The sequence below is a fragment of the Mobula hypostoma genome, chromosome 5 (genome assembly GCF_963921235.1).
Source record: "Mobula hypostoma chromosome 5, sMobHyp1.1, whole genome shotgun sequence".
Classification (NCBI taxonomy): Eukaryota; Metazoa; Chordata; class Chondrichthyes; order Myliobatiformes; family Myliobatidae; genus Mobula; species Mobula hypostoma.
Genome location: NC_086101.1, coordinates 70,791,785 through 70,813,561, shown reverse-complemented (window position 1 = coordinate 70,813,561; position 21,777 = coordinate 70,791,785). Strand labels below are relative to the sequence as shown.

General features: G+C 42.4%; 2 protein-coding genes across 8 annotated transcripts in view; one reads left to right on the top strand and one right to left on the bottom strand.

Moving 5' to 3' along the window:
* Positions 1-16,542, bottom strand: part of gpr180 (G protein-coupled receptor 180) — a 114,340-nt gene extending 97,798 nt beyond the window's left edge. For all 5 annotated transcript variants that reach the window (XM_063048518.1, XM_063048521.1, XM_063048517.1 and 2 more), the window contains exon 1: positions 16,262-16,542. In XM_063048518.1, coding sequence (XP_062904588.1) covers positions 16,262-16,397 — 136 coding nt within the window. In that variant the 5' untranslated portion in view covers positions 16,398-16,542. The remainder of the gene's footprint in view (positions 1-16,261) is intronic.
* A 191-nt stretch (positions 16,543-16,733) lies between these two features.
* Positions 16,734-21,777, top strand: part of LOC134346820 (dTDP-D-glucose 4,6-dehydratase-like) — a 54,679-nt gene continuing 49,635 nt past the window's right edge. For all 3 annotated transcript variants that reach the window (XM_063048523.1, XM_063048522.1, XM_063048524.1), the window contains exons 1-2: positions 16,734-16,922; positions 21,329-21,395. In XM_063048523.1, the coding sequence (XP_062904593.1) occupies positions 16,879-16,922; positions 21,329-21,395 (111 nt within the window). In that variant the 5' untranslated portion in view covers positions 16,734-16,878. The remainder of the gene's footprint in view (positions 16,923-21,328; positions 21,396-21,777) is intronic.

Below are 21,777 nucleotides of genomic sequence, written 5' to 3'. Positions count from 1 at the left end.
AGACCTTTCCACCAAAAATGTCTCCATATGATGCCTACTGTACCTTGTTTTGTCGAATAAAGAGGCTACTTTGTATCTACCAGTAATTTTCTCCGGTGACTTCATTCACACAACAAACATCACCAATCTTTGTATCATCTGCAAGCTTACTAATCCACCTATCCACATTTTCATCCAGGTAATTTATAGACATCACAAATAGCAGAATTCCCAGCATAGATCCCTGTGGAATACCACTAGTCAAGGTCCCCCAGCTAGAATAAGCCCCAGCAACCACTGCCCTCTGTCTTCTTTGAGCAAGCCAACTCTGTGAAATGTTGAATTCTGTTCACAACTTTTCAGGGAATTAAACTACCTATGATTGTTTTGCGAGACCTGGACAACATACAAGAGAGGACCGATGCAAATAACTTTCATATCACACATCTCCAGCTAGCAATTCTAACTACCTGTTATTTACTTTCGCCAGCATTATCACCATTAAAAACCCTACCTAAATCCTAATTGCTGACCAAAAATATAACCGGACATGCCAACAATAGCAGGTCAGAAACTAGATGTTCTACCATTCACCTTCTTGTTCCCCTGTCCATTCCTTATTTCTGTGCCACATTAAGAAATACGATCAAATACTCTCCACTTACCTGGAGGAGTTCAGTTCAATATCACCTGAATTGGTAACAACCAGGCAGACTGCACCTCATTTATCACTTACTCCAGCACCAGGGATTCCAGACTACAGAGTATGATATTTATATACTGTACTGCCATAACTTATCGGCAGTTCTCAAAGGTCATCCCAACAGAATTTCTCAACCAGGGTTCTGCGAGAGATCATGATTACAAAAAATAAACACTGTTTTTGAACTTCACGCATTGCACGATGCTAATGATGCTAACCAGTGGTGGCCAGTGACCAAGCAGCCCCGTCAGCTATCTCATTAGAGGCCTCTCAGCCCAGTATGGCAGTGCATCCATTAAGTGTAAAACAGTATGGAAGAATGGTAGGAACTTCCCAGCATTTGAATTTAACTGTACATATGCTGATGCCAGAAATTGTGAACTTTACGGAATAATGAAGTTGAAAACTAATTGCTTTGCTACAATTACAAATGCGTATTCCAGACCAATATTTTGATGAATGTTAATGCCAAAAAAAAATTAAATATACTTCACTTTTATCACGTAAGCTTTAAATAACATGGGTTAGATTTCCCATATGACAAACAATAACTACTTCCATTTAGTAAGTCATCTCAGCAAGCCTTCCAGCCAAAGTCGACCCACTGCAATTCGCCTACTGCTGAAACATGTCTATGGTCATCTTCCTGACCCCATATTCAACTCTGGAGCATCTGGACAATAAAGACACTTCTGTCAGACTATAGTTTATTGTTTACAGCTCCACCTTCAATACTATAATTCCAAGCAAACTCATCAAACTCTGGACTCTGGCAGCCAACACTTTCATCTGCAACACGATCCTTGACTTTTTGACTTTTAGACTTCAATCAGTAAGGATAGGCAACAGCACCTTCACCACAAATATCCTCAACACTGGTGCTCCACAAGGTTGCATCCTCAACGCCTTACTCTGCTCCCTGTACACTCATTACTGTGGCTAGATTTTGCTCTGACTCCATCTACAGGTTTTCAGAAGAAACCAGTGTAGCGGGTTGTATCACAAATAAAGATGAATTAAAATAGACAAAGAAGATAGAGGTTGATAACATGGTATTTTGATAAGACACTTTCCCTCAACGTCAGCAAAACATTGACATCAGGAAGAGGAGCAGTGCACATGCCTCTATTTACCGTTGAGATTAAGAGTTTCAGGTTTCTAAAAGTGGCATCACCAATAACTTGTTCTGGTCCAACCATGCAGGCACCACCACCAAGAAAGCTCACCAATGCCTCTACTTCCTCAGGAGGCTAAATAAAAAATTTATTTATTGATGTACCAGATGTACCACAGAAAGCATCTTTTCTGGAAGCATATCAGCTTAGTATGTTAACTGCTCTGAGCATGACTGTAAGAAACTGCAGAGTTGTGGACACAGCACGTCACAGAAACTAGCCTCCTCTCCAAAGACTCTTCCTGTACTTTTCACTGCCTCAGTAAAACAGTTAGCATAATCAATGATCCCACCCAACCTGAACATACTCTCTTCGCCACGAAGAAAATACAAAAGACTGAACCAACATACTAGCAGGTTCAAGGACAGCTTCTACACCACTTATAAGACTATTTAATAGTTTCCTAGTATGATAGGATGGATCAATCTGCCTCATAATGTTCCTGCAGCTTATTGCCTACTTACACTTTTTCCTACAGCTACCACACTTTAGTCTGTATTGTTACTTTCTATGGTCCATGTTTGGTGCAAATCTGTGATGAGGGCTAAGACTAAATTTTCATGGAAAACGGCACTGGGCACCAACAACGTTACAGTAGACAACTGGACAATAATTAACCAGACTGCACTCCTCATGCTTTTCGTAAACAAGTTAATTAATTTTCCACATGAGTAGATTTTAGGTTATAAAACTTAACTGGAACAGACTGTTAAGCAAGTCAGAAATCAGTCAGTTGGCAGAAGCCTGGTTCTGTGATCACATGGAGGAACTCAAAAAGGATCCCTTGTGACATTTCTTGCGAAAAATATTTGTTAAATATTTCAGTCTTGTCTTTACTGTTCATATTCAGTAAGGAGTGAGAATGTTCTAGGAGTCTCTTCCTCATTTATCAGTGTGGGCTGTCATGATTACATGCAACACGACCTTAGAGTCCTGGTCTGTTGAGCTGATCGCAGGCTTACTCAAGATACTGAAGACTGCTTTGACATTATGCAGGCATGTATTTTGTCATGTTCCAACTTGGCTGGCACTTCATTTTTAGGCAAGCTACATTCTACACCTACAGGTACATTCCCTGGCTTGACTGTAAATCACAGGGAGATTTAACACACCACAGGCTATTTGGCCCTTCTAGTCCATGTCAATCATCAGCCACCCATTTAACCTAATCTAATCTCAATCCATTTTCTCCCAACAAATTAATGGCAGTAGGCAGATATGCTGAGTCTTGAGTCTTCAGTTTGTAGCAATGTGCATTTCTGCTGCTGGTCTTTATTGCCTCATTGATGCCAGACATTGCTGACTGTGCTGACACACCATATGATGGAGTGTGTTCTGACAAAATCATCTCCACTAGGTGGGTGGCTGGTCAGTTGCTATACAATTGCTGAATAATATCACAGACGTGTACAAAGTAAAGGTGGATTTCACACACTACCTGGTGCAGACCCAGGTAAACAGCTATGTCCTTTGGGGATTATCCACCTTGGCCAGTAATGGTGCTACCAAACCAGTCTTGGTAATAGATATTGAAGTCCCCTGTGTTTTTGCTCCTGTCTGTGCTTTTTCCAAGTGTTACCCAATATACAGGATCATTTCATTAACTTAAGGAGAGTGGTCTGTGAAAATCAGTAGGTTTGATCTAATGTCGCAAGACTTCCTGGAGTGTGGAGTTAATGCTGAGGATTCCCAGGTCTACTCTGCACCCCACCCCCACCCCACGTCAATGCACTGCCAGTTCTGATAGATCAGTTCTGCAAGGATCATCACTGCAAATTTTTTTTATTTCAGATTGGTAACTGCAATGGTTATAGCTACCATGAAGGGATTTCAACACATTTATTAGTCTAGGCCTCTGCAAGTACTAATCTTGTAACATAACTTTTGCATTACCTGTATATCAATCTGAATATAAAATTATCTTGGAAAGAAGCCAGTACTGGTCCTCCCCAGCTTTATGAATGCCTGATTTATGTACAACATACATATAAGCATAGGGGCTTGGGAGACAAGCAGGTGGAGATACTGCCCACTGTGCATCTGCAGGCATCTTGTGCTGGCTTGCGGTAGCAATTCCAACTTGTTAACTATCTGGGCTACGAAGAGTTCACAGGAATGAAACACTGCTGAAACCTTGTGAACTTGTGCATTGGCAATGAAGGAATATTATGGAGGACTATTAAATCAATGGAAAAATGGCTGTATTAGCCTCAGCTATAATACTGTAGGTACCTCACAAAGCCTTGCAGACTACAAAAGAACTTTGATTGATACTAAAGCAATGGGGGACCTAAAGTTTCGAGGGTGTAGTGGACAGTGAGGAAGGCCATCATGGCTTGAAGGGGGATCTGTATCAGCTGCAAAAATGGGCTAAAAAATGGCAGATGGACTTTAACGCAGACAAGTGCAAAGTGTTGCACTTCGATAGGACCAACTAGGGTAGATCTTACACAGTGAATGGTAGGGCACTGAGGAGTGTGGTAGACCAAAGGAATCTGGGAATACAGGTCCATAATTCACTGAAAGTGGCATCACAGGTTGACAGGGTCGTAAAGAAAGCTTTTGGCACATTGGCCTTCATAAATCGATATATTGAGTACAGAAGACGGGACGTTATGTTGAAATTGTATAAAATGTTGATGAGGCCTAATTTGGAGTATTCTGTGTAGTTTTCACCTACCTACAGGAAAGTTCTAAACAAGTGTGATGTGGTGGGTTCTAGAGGACCTGAGTAAGAAGGAAAGATTGAGTAGGTTAGGACTGCATTCTTTAGATGCAGAAGATTGAGAGATTTGACAGCGGAATACAAAATTATGAGGGGTATAGTTAGGGTAAATGCAAGCAGGTTTTTTCCGCTGAGTTTGGATGGGACTACAACCAGAGGTCATGGCTTAATGGTGAAAGGTGACGTTTACGGGGAACATTAGAGAAAACTTCTTCACTCAGAGGGTCATGAGAGTGTGAAATAAGCTGCCAGCACAAATGGTCCACGGAAGCTTGATTTCAATGTTTAAGAGAAGCTTGGATAGTAGGGATATGGAAGGCTATGGTCCCAGTGCAGGCACAACACCCATAGTCAACTAAGTGGTGGTTATTTCTGCCCTCCTATTTGCTTTGAAATCTGGACTACCTACAATATGCACTGAAAAGAATACTACCAACTCTACCTCCACAAATTTCTCTGAATTCACTGCAAGAACAAATAAACAAATGCCAGTGCACTCTCCTACACCAGCATCTTTACTGTCAAAGTTCCTAATTACTCCTAGTTGATGACATTCAGCAACTAGTTGCTCAAATGCCGAACAGCAGAGTCCTGAAGCAGTCTGTTTCAAGCTTTGTCCTGGGAAGACATCATCAAGCAGGGAGAGGAAATGATACAAGGAGGTGTTCAAATCACCATTGAATCTTGGGAATCTCTGGCCACTCAGTGGTTGCTCAAATGAAAAAGGAGCTTTTGAGATAGGATTTAGAACTCCAAGCTCATGCAATGGGAGCACACTATCTCCCAAACTGCCCACTATCCACTCCAACTACTTTCAGTCCCATTTTTGGAAAAGTCTTCATTTCCCACTTTATCCTCTCCAGAGTGGAAGCAGGTCATTCTCCATCCCAAGGTAATGCATCTGGCATCTGATATCGTGGCATCTGGATTTGCAATGAAGTTCAGCACACTATTCCCTTCTTATCTGCAGAGTACAATTGCAAATTGTTTGTAGTAACTATTACACAATAATATCCACATCATCCCTCTATGCATCAATTTTTCCCGATATTTCATCATTTAAATACAAGTTAAGTACCCCCTATCCGAAATTCCAAAATGCAAAAGCCTCTAAAATCCAGCATGACGTCACAAATGGAAAATTCCTCCAGGCACTTGGAAGATTCCCAGGTAATGCACAGGTCTCTGCACGCCACAGACAGTTCTGAGAAGTGACCTCACATATGCAATGAACATAGGTTAATAAACAAAAATGGAAAAACATGGTGTAAAGAGAAAAATGAAGATCTCGATTGCATATTGAAAGACTGGATTCATCAAGCCGAGAAAACATATTCTGCTTAATGGTATGCTGATCATGAAACAAGCAAAGATCTATCATGGCAAACTGAAAATTGAAGGTAACCGTAAATAGTCAGCAAGGTAGTTTGAAGAAATTTTAGAAAAGGCATGGCATTACATTTTTAGGATTTGTGGTTATAACACATCTGCTGACCATGAAGCAGCAGAGAAATTCATTGATGAGTTTACCAAGATTGTCGCTGATAAAAACCTAACACTGAACAGCTGCATCAGTACATATGTGTGATGAACAGGTGTAAGACAAAAGACTTAACAGTAGCACATTAAGTTCAGAGTTGGAAATGATATTGATCCCAAGCTATCTCATTATATATTCCAAAATCTGAAATCCGAAATAATTTTGGCCCCAAGCATTTCGAATAAGGGGTACTCAACCTGTATGTTGGCTTTAGATTAAAATGAAAAACTTCACATTTATCCACTTTATGATGCATCTGCCACACATTTGTTCACTCAAAGTTCTTAAATCACCATGAGGGTTCTTTACATCTTACTCACAGTTTGCAATCTCACCTGGCTTCTTCTTGTTATTGGTAAGCTTAAAAATTCCACACTTGGTTCCTTCATCCAAATCAGTGTCATATATTGTGATTAGTTGAGGCCCAACACTGAACCCCACAGTTCTTTATCAGTCACCATTGCCACCCAAGGTTAGTCTCCTATTCTGTCTCCTGCCTATCAAACAGCTTGCAATCCATGCCAGTAATAGACAAATCCCATATGCTTTAATTTTTCACATTAGGCTCTTATGTGGGAATTTATCAATCACTTTCTGAAAATTCAAATACACCACATCCAATAATTCTGCCTTAATTTTTATACCAGTTGCATTCCCAAAAAAGTCCAGAGGTTTTCAAACACAATTTTCCTTTCTTTAATGCATACTGAATGTGTTTGTTTCTATTAAAACATTTAAAGTACATTGCTATTTCATTGTTAATAATAAACTCTAGTATTTTACCTATTGCTAACATAGGCAAATTCCAAGTCACAGGAGAGGGCTATTCTTAGAGCATGATCTATCTTCATAAATCAAAGCAGCAGCATGTCAACAGCATTTGTTGCATGTGTCAAAACATTTAAGTTTTCACTTGTAAAAATATTATTTTTTCCCAACATAAATTCCATTAAAGCAAATTGTATTTCTGTACCCCAAATTTCTTTGTGGCGAATCGTAAATTCAGTAAGGACAAATTTCTGTTAATTGAATGCTGTAATATGGAAATCAGGTATATTGAGGTGAACTGTTTTCTTTCAACACCCTCTTTTGTTTTTTAAATAAATACTGAAGTTGTATTTGCCATGTTCCAATTTAGAAGGACTGACAGAATGTTGAAAGGTGCAACCAATACATCACTATTTTAAAGCCATCTCTTTTAATATTGTGGGATGTGGATTATCAAATCCTGAGGATTTCAAACTCATAAGTTTTTCCAAAACTTTTTTAAAGAAGTGATAGTTATTTACTTTAAGTTCACGTAAACACGAGGAATTCTGCAGATGCTGGAAATTCAAGCAACACACATCAAAGTTGCTGGTGAACGCAGCAGGCCAGGCAGCATCTCTAGGAAGAGGTACAGTCGACGTTTCGGGCCGAGACCCTTCATCAGGACTAACTGAAGGAAGAGATAGTAAGGGATTTGAAAGTGGGAGGGGGAGGGGGAGATCCAAAATAATAGGAGAAGACAGGAGGGGGAGGGATGGAGCCAAGAGCTGGGCAGGTGATTGGCAAAAGGGATATGCCCCACCTCCCGTCGTACCCCATCCGTTATTTATTTATATACACACATTCTTTCTCTCTCTCTCCTTTTTCTCCCTCTGTCCCTCTGACTATACCCCTTGCCCATCCTCTGGGTTTTTTCCCCCCTCCCCCTTTTCCTTCTCCCTGGGCCTCCTGTCCCATGATCCTCTCATATCCCTTTTGCCAATCACCTGTCCAGCTCTTGGCTCCATCCCTCCCCCTCCTGTCTTCTCCTATTATTTTGGATCTCCCCCTCCCCCTCCCACTTTCAAATCTCTCACTAGCTCTTCCTTCAGTTAGTCCTGACGAAGGGCCTCGGCCCAAAACGTCGACTGTACCTCTTCCTAGAGATGCTGCCTGGTCCACTGCGTTCACCAGCAACTTTGATGTGCATTACTTTAAGTTCACCTTGTCTTTGGACTCCTGATTCACCATATCTGGCAAGTTTTGGTATTCTCTTTCATAAAGACAGAACTAAAGTAATTTTTGATTGTTCTGAAAGTGAAAATTAGAAGAAATTCTTTCCAAGGGTGGAAAGATCAGAAGTGAGATGACACTGACTTAGTATGATTGCTTCTAGTTCTTTGCCAACACTTTTACAAACTCTACAGCTGAAAAATAGAAACAACCAAATATTTTAAAATATCATATAGTAACCCCCTTACTTAAAAGGGAAGACAGAAAGCAGAAAAGAGGAGGAGAGACAGAAAACTACACACCACACAGCTTGATATCTATTGGGGGAAAATATTAGAAAGTAGCAGTAGAGACGTTATAACTGACACATTTGAAAACCTGTTAAATTCAGGATGGCTCTATGAAATATTAATAATGTTTGAACAACTTCTTAAGAGCCCTTTAAAGAAACAACACATGGGCCTGTAGGCAATACAAAATCAGAAGGCTTTTGATAAGTATCACACCAAAGATTATTGCAGAAAATAAAAGCTCATTATGTAGGAGATATGGCAATTGGTGTACTAATGAGACTGGTGCCTGCGCTTCAACTTATTACAATTTACATTCAACTGAATGGAGGCACTGAAGATAAACTAAACCTGCTGATAACTTCCTAATTATCTTTGTGTTAAGTTGTGCAGAAGAAATAAGGATGTTACAAAGAGTTTTACATAAGTTAAATGACTGGACAAGAATCTGGCAAATGGAGTTGTTACGTAGAAAAATGTGATATAATTCATTTTGGCACAGAAAATAAAAATCTCACTATCTATACTCTTGAGTGATTGCAGAGTTCAGAGATGCAAAGGGATCTGAATATCCCAATGTATGTTTCAGTGAAAGGTTGGTTTGCATAGAAAGCTCACACAAAGCTGCTGCACTGGGAATAGGGAGGTTATGCTTCAGTAACACAGACCACTGAACAGATCACATTTAGAGTGCTATGTGCAGTATTGATCTCCTTAAAGAAGGATGTTAACGGGTTGGAAGTAATTGGAATATGTTTACTACCCTAATATAGGAATGGGTGGATTGTCTCATAGGAAAATGTGGGATTGGTCAGGGTTGTATCAGCTGGAAATCAGGAGGAGGAGAGAGAAGTTGACTGAGGGGACACAAGACCTTGCAAAGGTCTTGTCAGGGTGGATGTGACAAGAAACGTTTCTCTTATGGGAGAATCTACAGATAGAGTTCACTGTTTAAATACACTCAAGAAGGTGACGAAGCAAAATTATTTTTCTTTTCCTGAAAGGGCAGTGTAGTTTTTGATTAATTTTTCAGAAAAGGAATTGTGGAAAGATAGTTGATAAGCAAATTGAGTGAAAGCTTACAATAGGTAAATGGGAAAGGAGAGCTTAGGTAATAATCAGATCATCTATGAACCTATTAAATGTCTGAACAGCCTTACTAAATCGAATAGCCTTCCTCTAATATATACGTGAGAGGTAACTGGGTTGAGATCCACCCCCCCCATACACATTGATCCTTTTGACATTAAGCTATTGTTTCGAGACAGATATTTCAGATAAAAACAACGGTGCATGAGCACCAACTTTAATCGTCTGCTCACAAGTGCATGTACAAGTATATCATAATATCCCCCTTTTTATCAAAACAAAGAAAAGGAACAATTGTATTAACAATTAAACTCAATTTCTTTGAAGTCTGCTTTCCAGTGTATTTTCATGGAATTAACTTTCAAAGGATTCATTAATCATGCCTTATGCCTCATGCCTGTCACAAATACATACCACTCATTATTTCCATTTGTATGAGCATATATACAAAATATAAAACATACTAAAATTCGAGTATAAATATGACATTAAAATGCCAAATAGTGTCACAGACTTATTGTTCAATTCTTCATGCAATTATTCGATGTGGGACAAAGTCTTCTAGGCATTGTGGCCTTTTCACTGGGCGGCCAGAAGGAGTTTTCACTCTTTTGTCCGAGTCCTGTTGTTTGTTATTTGCATGTTTCAACATTTGTGTTAGTGTTTGTGTTGTGTAATTAGCCTCTGCTAGAGTTTGGCTGTGTGCATTTAATGCGGTAGGCACACTGTGGTCATTGATCTCGGTTGTCTGACCTGGTTTTACCTGTTCATATGTGATTAGCTTTTCAGGCGGATCCTCAGCCGTCTTTCGTAGACGTGTGTGATTATGTCGGTAGATCCCAGAAGGGGTTTGAAATACACATGAACACTCATCAAGGTGCCGACGCACAATTGCTTTCTCCCAACTCTTTTTACCTTGCACCAGGGGTTGCATGCGTACGGTATCCCCTTCATCGAGTGAGGCAAGATCTTTGGCTGCTTTGTTGTAATTGTCGGCCTGCTGTTGGATGTGTTGTTTCATACACTCGCGTTCGCGTACAACTCTGGGTTCCAGTAAACTCGCTGTTGTAGGCAGGAGTGTGCGTGTGCGGCGGTTCATCAAATGCTGGGCGGAACTTGTGCTGACCCCTTGCGAAGGTGTGTTGTGATGGTCTAGAAGTGCAAGGTAGGGATCTGCTCATGATTTGTTGCTCTTTGTGAGGATCCACTTACCTGTTTTAACTGCTGATCAGCTTTTCCATTTGCTCTGCTATTTCCGGGGCTGCTACACAAGTGCTCAAAATCCCATTCTCGTGCAAATCTGTGAAACTCCGCTGACGTGTATTGTGGCCCATTATCACAAACCACTTGTGTTGGACTACCATATCTTGCAAAAGGAGGCTTCAATTTGTGAATAACGGCTGCGCTGGTTGTATTGTAAAGAAGATCTATCTCGAAGAAATTGCTGTAGTAATCAACGGTGACGAGGTACTCTTTTTCTTCAGGATGACACACTCACCTTTGAAGATTAAGCCATCTTGGACTGCGAGCTCATCCCTATAGCTATAGTAAGGTGTAAGCTGCACTGGTAGCGCGTCACATTCGCTTGGCCATCCACTGATGATTACGCGTTTCAACATCTGTAGTGTGTCATCTTTCGCTGTTTCTATGCGAATCTGCTCTAGACGCTCATCGCGGATTGGCAGGTGCAATAGCATGTTGACTTCGTCGAAGCTGTTCTCCTGGCCTGGAGTACCGCTAACTGCTCACGATAACGTATGCTCACGATAACGTATCCGCGAAGTGCATGAGCTTCCCTTGACAGTAGGTGATGTCGAAGTCATAGCTCTGCAGACGAAGAAGCATTCCCTGTAGGCGCTTTGGTGCCTTCACCAATGGCTTCTTAACTATCATTTCGAGCGGCTTGTGATTGCTGAGTACTCTTGTGAAGCGGCCAGAAGTGCATTGATGAAAACGCTCAAGGGCGAAAACCATTGCGAGCATTTCCTTTTCGATTGCTGCGTAACACGTTTCTGTGTCCGTTAGCGCTCTGCTTGCATATGTGATCGGACGTCCATTCTGGAGGAGTGCTGCCCCTAGGCCTTTGTTGCTGGCATCACACTGGATGGTTAGCTCTTCCTAGGAATTGTAGTATGCTAACACTGGTGCTTCAGATATCATCCGCATAATCTTGGAGAGAGTATTTTGCTGCTCAGCTGACCACTCCCATGCTACATCTGGCTTTGTCAGCTGTCTTATTGGCTCAAGGGTATCTGAGAGACTTGGTAGAAAACAGCTCAGGTAGTTGACAAATCCGATCAATCACTGCCTGCACATCCGTGGGTGCTGGCATGTTGAGAACATCAGCGACCTTTTTAGGATCAGGCTGTATTGGAAAATGTAAATGCATGCATTGTATTTTCTATGTATTACAGTATTTACTCAACAGTATTTCAGTATTTACTCTAATGCACACATTGTATTTTCTATATTTACTATGTAACCACTGCTAGCTGAATAGAAGGTATTCACTATGTAGCCATGACTTTTGACCTAAACACTATTAATTCATGAAGAGAACTAGAATGAAACCAAGTAGAAAGATAACGGTGGCGAGTAAGGTGATGAAATATGTGGCAGTATGTCAACACAAGACTAATTAAGAAATAACTGTCGTTAGGGATGAGAGGACACCTGGTCTAAAATGTAAACTAGGACATAATTAAGTTGGGGAGTAAAACAATAATGGAAAGTCGAGAGCGGATATATTGATGATATGTAAGCACAGGCCGACTGGATATGATAATGTAGCTAAGATAGGAAATTGCTATAAAGAATGCTGTATACAAGCCTCGATGGGCAGACAGCTATTGGCTTTCTGATTGTCTCAGCTTTGATTTGCAAATTAAAGTTTAAAACGTCTTGACGAGTTTTCTGCGTCTCCTTGTCGTTTGTGAGAAACGAGAAACCATGACAGCTGAAGTCCCTCACTTGTAATGAGATGCCCCAAAAAGGGTATCTCTGTCACTCTGAAGACAGATTTGTTCTCGTTGAGCCTGATATGCTGCCCTGCACAACGCTGTAATAGCTGCTCAAGTTTCACATCACGATCGGCGACTGCCTTTTCCTGCGTTTCCCCTTTTCCATACACCAGAATGTCGTCTGCAACACAAATCGCTCCCGATAGTCCTTCCAGTGCCTGATGCAGCCTGCACTGGAAGATCTCTGATGAAACGCTGGTTCCAAACAGGAATCTGAGCCATCTATACCGCCCGAAAGGTGTGTTGAAAGTGGTGAGCAAGCTTGATTCACTGTCCAATTTCACTTGCTAGAATGCAGAACTCATATCAAGTTTGCTGAAAACCTTAGCCTGGTCAAGATCTGGCAAAATGTCCTCTATCACTGGGAGGGGGCAGTGTTCTCTCCTCAGCGCTTTGTTCAATGGTCAAGGGTCAATGCATATATGAAGATTACTGTTCTTCTTCTCTGCGACCACTAACTGGTGAACCCACCTTGTAGGTTCATGGACTGATGCTATCACCTTGCAGTTTACCAGTTGATCCAGCTCAGCTTTCACTTTCCGCTTCATAGCGTGAGGTAGACATTGTGGGGCTAACATTGCAGGTTGAACTTCCTCATCAATGTGCAGGTGGGCTGCACCCGGAAGCTCCCCGAGCACATCATCGAACACCTCTGCATAGCGTTCTTCTGGTGTGCATTGTTTTTCTTTAAGTGTAGATGCATGCACCCTGCAAAAGTTGTCATCGTTGACCGTAATCAGCTTCATTTTCTGGCTGGCCCTGCTTCCCAGCAATGGTGTAAAGTCGTCAGTGACCACGACAAATTCGACAGAATACTTGCGGTTCATCATGGGGTTACGCAATTTCACTCTGCACATCCCTTCTGCAACCATGGTGGTCTTGTTCCACATCATCAGCTTTTTTGTGCATTGTCTTATTGTGTGGTATACTCCCTCCAAGTATTTGCAGGGTAAAATATTAATCCTTGCCCCACTGTTGACTTGGAAGTCTACTGGCTTTCCATTGATGAGCGTCTGTGCGAATACGTCATCCTTTGTCTTCAGACTGTTGACCACCAGTGTGACATTGTCGATAAACTTGGTGCTGTTGTCACTGTCGGTTTGGTCACCGCTTTGTGCTTCCACCCCATGCACGGGCTTCTGCTTGCATACCTTTGCAAAGTGATTTTGAATGCCACACGCCTTGCACGCCTGTCCATATGCTGGGCATTGTTGCTTGTCTCTTGTATGTTCCGTGCCACAGTATTTGTAAGGGTTTACCTTGCTTCTGTGGCTGTTCAAGGTGCCTTTTGCTCTGGCTCTGCCACCAGCACTAGCCTTCTGTCCAGGATGCTTTGAACTTTTCTTGTTAGTGCGAGGTTTAATCCCATGGACAGTAGCGGACCTGTTATCTGCAGATGTACTGAATGTTTGTAGGTGTGATTCAGCCATTTCTGTGCTTTTACAGATGTCAATGCAGTCATTGAGCGATAGCTTTCTCTCTTGTAACAGACGTTTTCTAGTTTGGGAGTCGTTAATGCCCAGTACGATCTTGTCTCTCAGCAGACTGTCTGACACACACAAGCAAAAATTACATGTCTTTGCAAGAGACCTAAGGCTAGGAAGAAACAATTCAAAGGTGTCACCTTGTTCTTGTTGCCGCTTGTTGAACAAGTACCGTTTATATGTCTCGTTCTTCTCACCAATTGCATATCTGTCAAATGCAGCTAAAATCCTTGCGAGGTCTTGGCCTTCAGCCTCGTCTGCAAACACAAGACTGTTGTAGACCTCAAGTCCTGATGGTCCAATTGTATGTAAAAATAATGCCATCTGGTATGCTGGAACTTGTTTGTACAGTTGTGCTACGACGCCGTAGTTAGTCCACATCTGCCGCCATGTCTTCCCTCCGTCTATCACTCTGCGGTTGACCGTCACGGCCAGATGTCGCTGACTGGGGGAGGACTTCTGCCCCGACCATGGTTCCCTGGCACAGGGTCGCCCACGGGTGCTGGGTGCTGCTGAGATTCTGCTGTCTCACCTCCAGGCATTGTTACTGCACCCATCTCTATTTGTGGCAGGTTTCTCGTCTCGATCAACATTTTTCTGCTCTTACACTCACCCTCTGATGTTTCAGAGTTGCGCTATTATTGTGCTGCCAACTGCAAGTTGAAAGAAAAATCAGGTGCTGCAGTCGAAAAAAGCAATTTTCTGAGCCCCACCGCTGCCACCATGTTCCGAGACAGATATTTCAGATAAAAACAACGGCGCATGCACACCAACTTTAATCATCTGCTCACGAGTGCATGTACAAGTATATCATAACAGCTATGTCTCTATTTCTTCCTGAATAAATTTAATAACCCGGCCTTCAGTGCCTTATGTGATGGAGAATTCCACAAGTTCATCATTCCAGATGAAGAAATTTCAACTGATCTCAGTTCAAAATGATATCTTGAGGTTGTGATCCTGGTTTTGAACTGTCCAGGAGCCATCCCCCTATTTTTAGATTTCTATGAGATTCCCTTTCCGTTCTTCAAATCTCTCGTCAATATTGCCCCAGTAATTCCTCTTCACACATTAGTCTTGCCATCTAGAATCAGTCCAGTAAACTCTTAACTGCATGGAAAGGAAATCTTCCCTGGGTTACGAAAACCAAACACACACATAAAACTTCAGATGGGGTTTCAGGGCAGGAAGACATCTTTAATCCTATAATCAAATCTTTCTTGCAAAAAAAGCCAATCTATCACTTGCCTAACGACCAGCCGAATCTGAACATTTAATTTCAGTCCAAGGCACTTAAGTCTCTTTACTTCGTCCTTGCACCCCAATCACCATTTAAATACGTCCTGTGGTTTTTATTAGCAATGTGGATAACCTCACTTTTACCTATTTTAAACTGCATCTGACATTCATTTGACCATTTAACCATCTTCTCTACATCACTTTGCCTCTTTGCATCCATCTCACAGATCAGATTCGCCTTCCTCTACTCCTCTCCTCTCTCCCAGCTTTGTGTCACCTGCAAACTGCAGACTTGGAAATGTTTTATTTGGTTCCCTTAACTAAATCATTGATGTATACCTGAGATCTTAGAACTGATCCCTACAGCAGCCCTCAATACTCATTATATCCAGAAAATATTACTTTCTATGCCTGTTCCCTATCATTCAAACAATTCTCTGTCTATGCCAGTATATAACCCCGAATATCCGTGTACACTAACCTAAAGGGTGAAAACGTTGGGGAGGAGAATATTAGATGATAGAATAGGTTGTGGTTGGTCAAATGTTCTGGATATTGGTGTGGGGCTACTGACTTGCACAATAATAGGATTGGCCTTTATTTCGGTCCAGCTCCTAAACCCGGGATCTGCATCCAGGAGATTCCAGTTCTCATCTCTTTCTGAGATTAACGATTTTGAGAAACTATTTGCCCCGAGGTCAGGATTTCGCCGTCAGCGCCGGACGCTGACAGACCTTCCGCGTATCTCCCATCTCTTAGCACCTTAGCGACGTAGCCAACCTAGTGACATTATTAAAGAGAATTCGCTTCTAACCATCCACCACGCGTCAAGTAACAGATGAGATTTTACGTTTATTTACTGCCAAGTTATTAAAACAATTGGAGCTAGGCGGATAAAATATGGTCAAGTGAATGCTAACGATATTGGGCTGCTGTTGATTCAAGTCACTAAGTTCATTCAAGTCAGAACCAAGTCATTATAATAAAAAGCACCAAAGTATTAAATGCATAAATCTTCACGATTAATCAGCACCTACCATGAAACAGAAACTTCGCAACTTGCTGCCCACCACTCTGCGCCGCAATCTCACTGCTGAAAGATCCAGTCACTGTTTTCCCATCACACATCAACAGCACCAGTTCTGCACAAGTGACCAGGATTATAAGTCTCATTGTGATTGAAAGCCCCAAGCTGTCTACCTCCTACCGCTCATCTCTTTCAGCCACAAAGCGGTGTCGGTGCAGCGGTCAGCCCGCCGGGAGCCCATTGAAGAGGTCGGGACGCCCTCCGTAGCTACGCCGGGCGCGGCTCTCCGACGTGTCAACTGGTGTCGCAAAGTGCTTGCCGAAAACTGTACTGGACCACTGCCAGTGAATACAACCAAAAATAACTAGAACGAAACAAATTTCACAACTACGAAAGGTTACAAATGATTCATTTTGTGATGTAAATATTTTATGGCAACTGTAGAGCGTAAAGCGTTTCGACCGTAAATGTGCGTACTTTACGGCAGTTGGTGCCGCTTTGGGAAGACGTGTGAAGCGGCGAGGATTAACTGGTGATTTCCCGCAATGTTTGGGAAGCGGCGAGGATAACTGGAGCGATTCCCGCAAACGTTTGGGAAGCGGTGAGGATCGCTGGTGATTCCCTGCAATGTTTGAGAAGCGGCTGCTGGTGACGGGCGGTGCCGGCTTCATGTAAGTGTCTGATGCTCCGGCAACACGGGACGGTCCGGATCTGACAGGGAAGCAATGCATGTTTCTGTCAATGGGACAACACATGGAAGTATAAAAGCTGAGCACAACAAGAAAAAAGCCTCAATGCTTATTTTAGAGAATCCAGACATTGACAACTGTAGCCCTTGAAAAAGTCTTTCCTGCTGCAGTCATTCGGTTGAATCTATCCCATAATGCGGTTGGGTGGGATGTTCCCAAATTTAAACCCAGGGATAGTGGCAATATAGTTCCAAGCTGGGGAGATGTGCAACCCTAGAGGAAAACATGCAGATCATGATGTTCACGTAAATCTTGTGTCATGTGATTCTTCAAGACAGCACAGAAACAAGATATTTAGCCCAACTGCACTAATCCCATTTGCCCCCATTAGCACTGTAACCGTCCATGCCTGTCATTGTGTAAGTGTCTGCGTAAATTGTTTCTTAAGTATAGAAATTACATCTATTTTCACCACTTCCTCTGGCATCACATGGTGTTACACTTGCAGCTACACCTCCTTCTTCATCACCATTAAAGGTCCTAAACAGCCCTTCCAAGTGAGACATTGACATGTGAATTCTGGGATGTTATTTATTCCATCGGTGATCCGATTATGACTTCCTCTTTGTCCGTCAGACCAGGTGCAGACCGGGTGACTGCCTCACCAAACACGTTCACTCTGTCTGCCATGTCAGACAGGATCTCCCAGTGGCCAGCCATTTTAATTCCACTTCCCAGTCCCACACAGACATCTGTCCACAACCACCTTTATTGCCAGGTTGAAGTGAAATGCAAAGTAGAGAAAAGACACTTCATATTCTGCCTCGGTAGTCTCTACCCTGGAAGCAAGAACATTGAGTTCTCACATTTCCAGTAACAGCTCCTTCTCTGTCATTTTTCTCCTTTTTCTCATCCCCTCTCCTGCTGATCCACCAGTCTCCATCATCCTCTTATTCTACTGATCACTCACACACTCCTCCCACTGGTTTTCCCTCCCCAAATCCTTCCCTTTATTCCATGCCCCACCTTTGTCACTGCCACCTATCAACATTCCCATTTTTCACCCCCACCCCCTTATCTTATCTGTCCCCTTACATTGATCCTTACAAGATCTGTTAGCCCTTGCTCTACCATTCACTCCACCTTTTTAAATTGGCTATCTCCCCTCTTTTCTTCAGTCCAGATAAAGGGTCTTGACCTGAAATGCTGACTGTCCATTTATCTCTGTAAGTACTGCCTGACACACTGAGTTACTCCAGTTTTTTGTGTGTCAATCCACATTCCAGCATCTTCTGTCTTTTGGTGTCTCCAGCATACTATAGGGATTGATTCTGGGCTTGTTATTGGTCATTTATAAAAATCACTTGAGTGAGAACGTATGTGGACTGATCAGCAAGTTGTTGATGATATCAAAATTGGTAAAGTATTAATGGTGGGACAGCACATTGTCTTGTTGATGAGACTGCATTTGGAGTATTGTGCAGGTTGGCACTCCGCAGGAAGGTTAACCAGGCTGCGTCTTTATTCCTTGGAATGCAGGAGAATGAAGGGCAACTTTATATATGTTTAAAATGATGAGAGGCATGGATAAGCTGGATGGCAACAGTCTTTTCCCAGGTCAGGGGAGTCCATAACTAAGGGGCAGGGGTTTCGGGTGAGTGTGGAAAGATTTCAAAAGGAACTGAAGAGGAACTTCTTCAGGCAGAGCGTGGTGACTGCACAAGAGGTTCACCAGGACATTGCCTAGAATAGAGACGTGTACTGATCAAGAGAGATTGGATGCGGTTATTCCCACTGGAATGTGACACACTGAGGGGTGAGCTTATTGAGGTTCATAAAATTATGAGGGGCATAGATATAATAGATGGCCAGTTTTCTGTTTTGGACTATATCCCTCTAAGCCCCACTCTTTAAATGGTTCTTAAATGATACTATTATACCTACACTAATCACTTACTCTGGCCTCTCATTCCATATACTCACCATGCTCTGCATGAAAATGTTGCTCCTCAGATCCTTTTTAAAATTTTCCTCTCTCACTCTAAACCCCTGACCTTTCATGTCTGTGGACTCAATTTAGTTTTGAATGTTGTGGCTTGCTTTTATTGTTTGCGGTGTGTGTCATTTTTTTCTTTCTCTGTACAGTGGGTGTTAGTTAGTTTTTCTTTTAAATGGGTTCTTTCGGGTTTCTTGTTTTGTGGCTGCATATAAGGAGATGAATCTCAAGGTTGTATAATTTATCACAAAGGGGAAAATCTGCAGATGCTGGAAATCCAAAGCAACACACACAAAATACTGGAGGAACTCGGCAGGCAGGGAGCTCTGCAGAAAAGAGTAAACAGTGGACGTTTCAAGCAGAGACCCTCATCAGGATGGGAAAAAAGATGAGAAGACAGAGTAAGGAGGTTGGGGGAGGCAAGAAGAAAGTACAAGGTGATAGGTGAAACCTAGATGGGGGGAAGGGTGAAGAAAAGAGCTGGGAAGTTGATTAGCGAAAGAGATTCAGGGCTGGAGAAGGAGGGATCTGATAGGAGAGTGTAGAAGACCATGGGGAGAAGAAAGGGAAAGGAGAAGACCACCAGAGAGAGGTGATGGGCAGATGAGGAGATAAGGTGAGAGGGAAAATGGGAATGGGGAATGGAGAAGGAAGGGGGGGTGGACAATTACCAGAAGTTCGAGAAATCGATGTTCATGCCATCAGGTTGAAGGCTACCCAGATGGAATATGAGGTGTTGCTCCTCCAACCTAAGTGTTTCTTCATCGTGGCAATAGAGAAGGCCATGGACTGGCATGTCAAAATAGGAATGGGAAGTAGAATTGAAATGGGTGGCTACCAGAAAATCATGCTTTTTTTCTGGTAGGTGTTCGGTGAAGTGGTCTCCCAATCTACGTGGGGTCTCACCAATATACAGGAGGCCACACCGGGAGTACCGGAAATAGTAGATGACCACAACAGACTCACAGGTGAAGTGTCACCTCACCTGGAAGGAATGTTTGAGGCCCTGAATGGTAGTGAGGGATGAGGTATAGGGCATGTGCTACACTTGCTTGCAAGGATAAGTACCAGGAGGAAGATCAGTGGGGAGGGACAAATGGACAAGAGAATTGTGTAGGGAGTGATCCCTGCACAAAATGGGGGTGGGGGGAAGGAGATGTGCTTGGCAGTGGGATCATGTTGGAGATGGTGCAAGTTACGGAGAATTATGTGCTGGATACGGAGGCTGGTGAGGTGGTAGGTGAGGACAAGAGGAACCCTATCCCTGCTGAGGTGGTGGGACCATGGGGTTAGAGCAGATGTACACGGAATGGAAAAGATGCGGGTGAGGGCTGCTTTGATGGTGGAGGAAGGGAAACCCCTCTCTTTGAAGAAGGAGCACGTCCTGAGAGCAGGGTGTGGAGATGGAGGAACTGAAAGAAGGGAATGGCATTTTACCAGTGACAAGGTGTGAAGAGATATAGTCCAGGCAGCTGTGAGAATCAGTGGGTTTATGAAAGATATCAGTGGATAAACTGTCTCCAGAGATAAGAGACAGAGATTGAGAAAGGGAGGGAAGTGTCATAAATGGACCAGGTAAATTTGAGGGGAGGGTAGAAGCCATTGGAGGCCAAATTGATGAAGTCGCTGAGCTCAGCACAGGTGCAGGAAGCAGCACCAGTGTAGTTGTCGATGCAGCAGAGGAAAAGTTGGGGAATAATACTGGTGTAGGCTTGGAACATAGATGGTTCCAAGTGGCTGACATAATGGAGGTTATGAGAACTGGATATTCCATGGTGAAAATGAGATGATCAGGGCCAGGGAACTTGAAGTCATTGTTTAATTTATACGAACTTTGATAATGTACTTTGAGATTTAAACTTCAGTTTTGGGCTTCCGTAATCTGGGGAAAAACTGTTGTCATCCAGTTTATTGATGCCTCACATTATTTTAAATGCTTCTATAAAGTCACCCTTCATTTTCCTACATTTCAAAGAACAAAGACCCAGTATGGCTAACTTTTCTCTCTAACACAGGCCTTGTACATATTGTAATTCTGGCAACATCCTCAAATCATTTCTGCATTCTCTCTAGTTCACCCATATCTTTCTTATAACAGGGCAGCCAAAACTGTACACTGTACTCCAAGTGCAGCCTCACTAACAACCTGTACAACTGCAACATAATATCCCAACTCGTATTGCAAAAATATAATAATGAGTATTCTTACATTGATGGTAAGTAGTAGATTTCAAAACCAAATGTCGATTGATTTGCCTGTGTTTGATAGACCTTCCTCTTTGTGGCAAAATTACAATCAACTAGATTGTTTGAAAAGTACAAATCCCAGAAGTCTTGAGCTTTACAATGCTTTTTTGCTAAGCAAGTAATCCAAAGTGTTTTTGTTTTCAAGTGCCTCGCATGTGATTATTTGCCTGCTGGAGAGATATCCAGATTATTTGATCATAAATTTGGACAAGGTGAGTGTGGTTACATTAAGTCTTCCTAATTTACAAGGGGTAGGGACACAAACTTCCTGCCATTAACAAAAATTATGGATACCATTGCCAATGACATTAAGGCTGCAATGAAATATGGTGGTCCACCACTTCCCACCACCACACACATAGGTATGACAATTCAGTGCAAGTTTCAGCTTGTATCTTTTAGCTTATCAAACACTGCAGTCTCTGGCTCTAGCAGTAGCTGCAAACCTAACCAAATCCCCAATCACCAGTGCTCCCAAGGCATTCTCTCAGCTAGAGCTCACAGCTTGTCTGCTTGAGTTCTAGCGCTAACATTCTAACATCACAGATATTCCCATTCCTGACCCTTGTTGTTCTTGACACCTGCTCTGGTCAC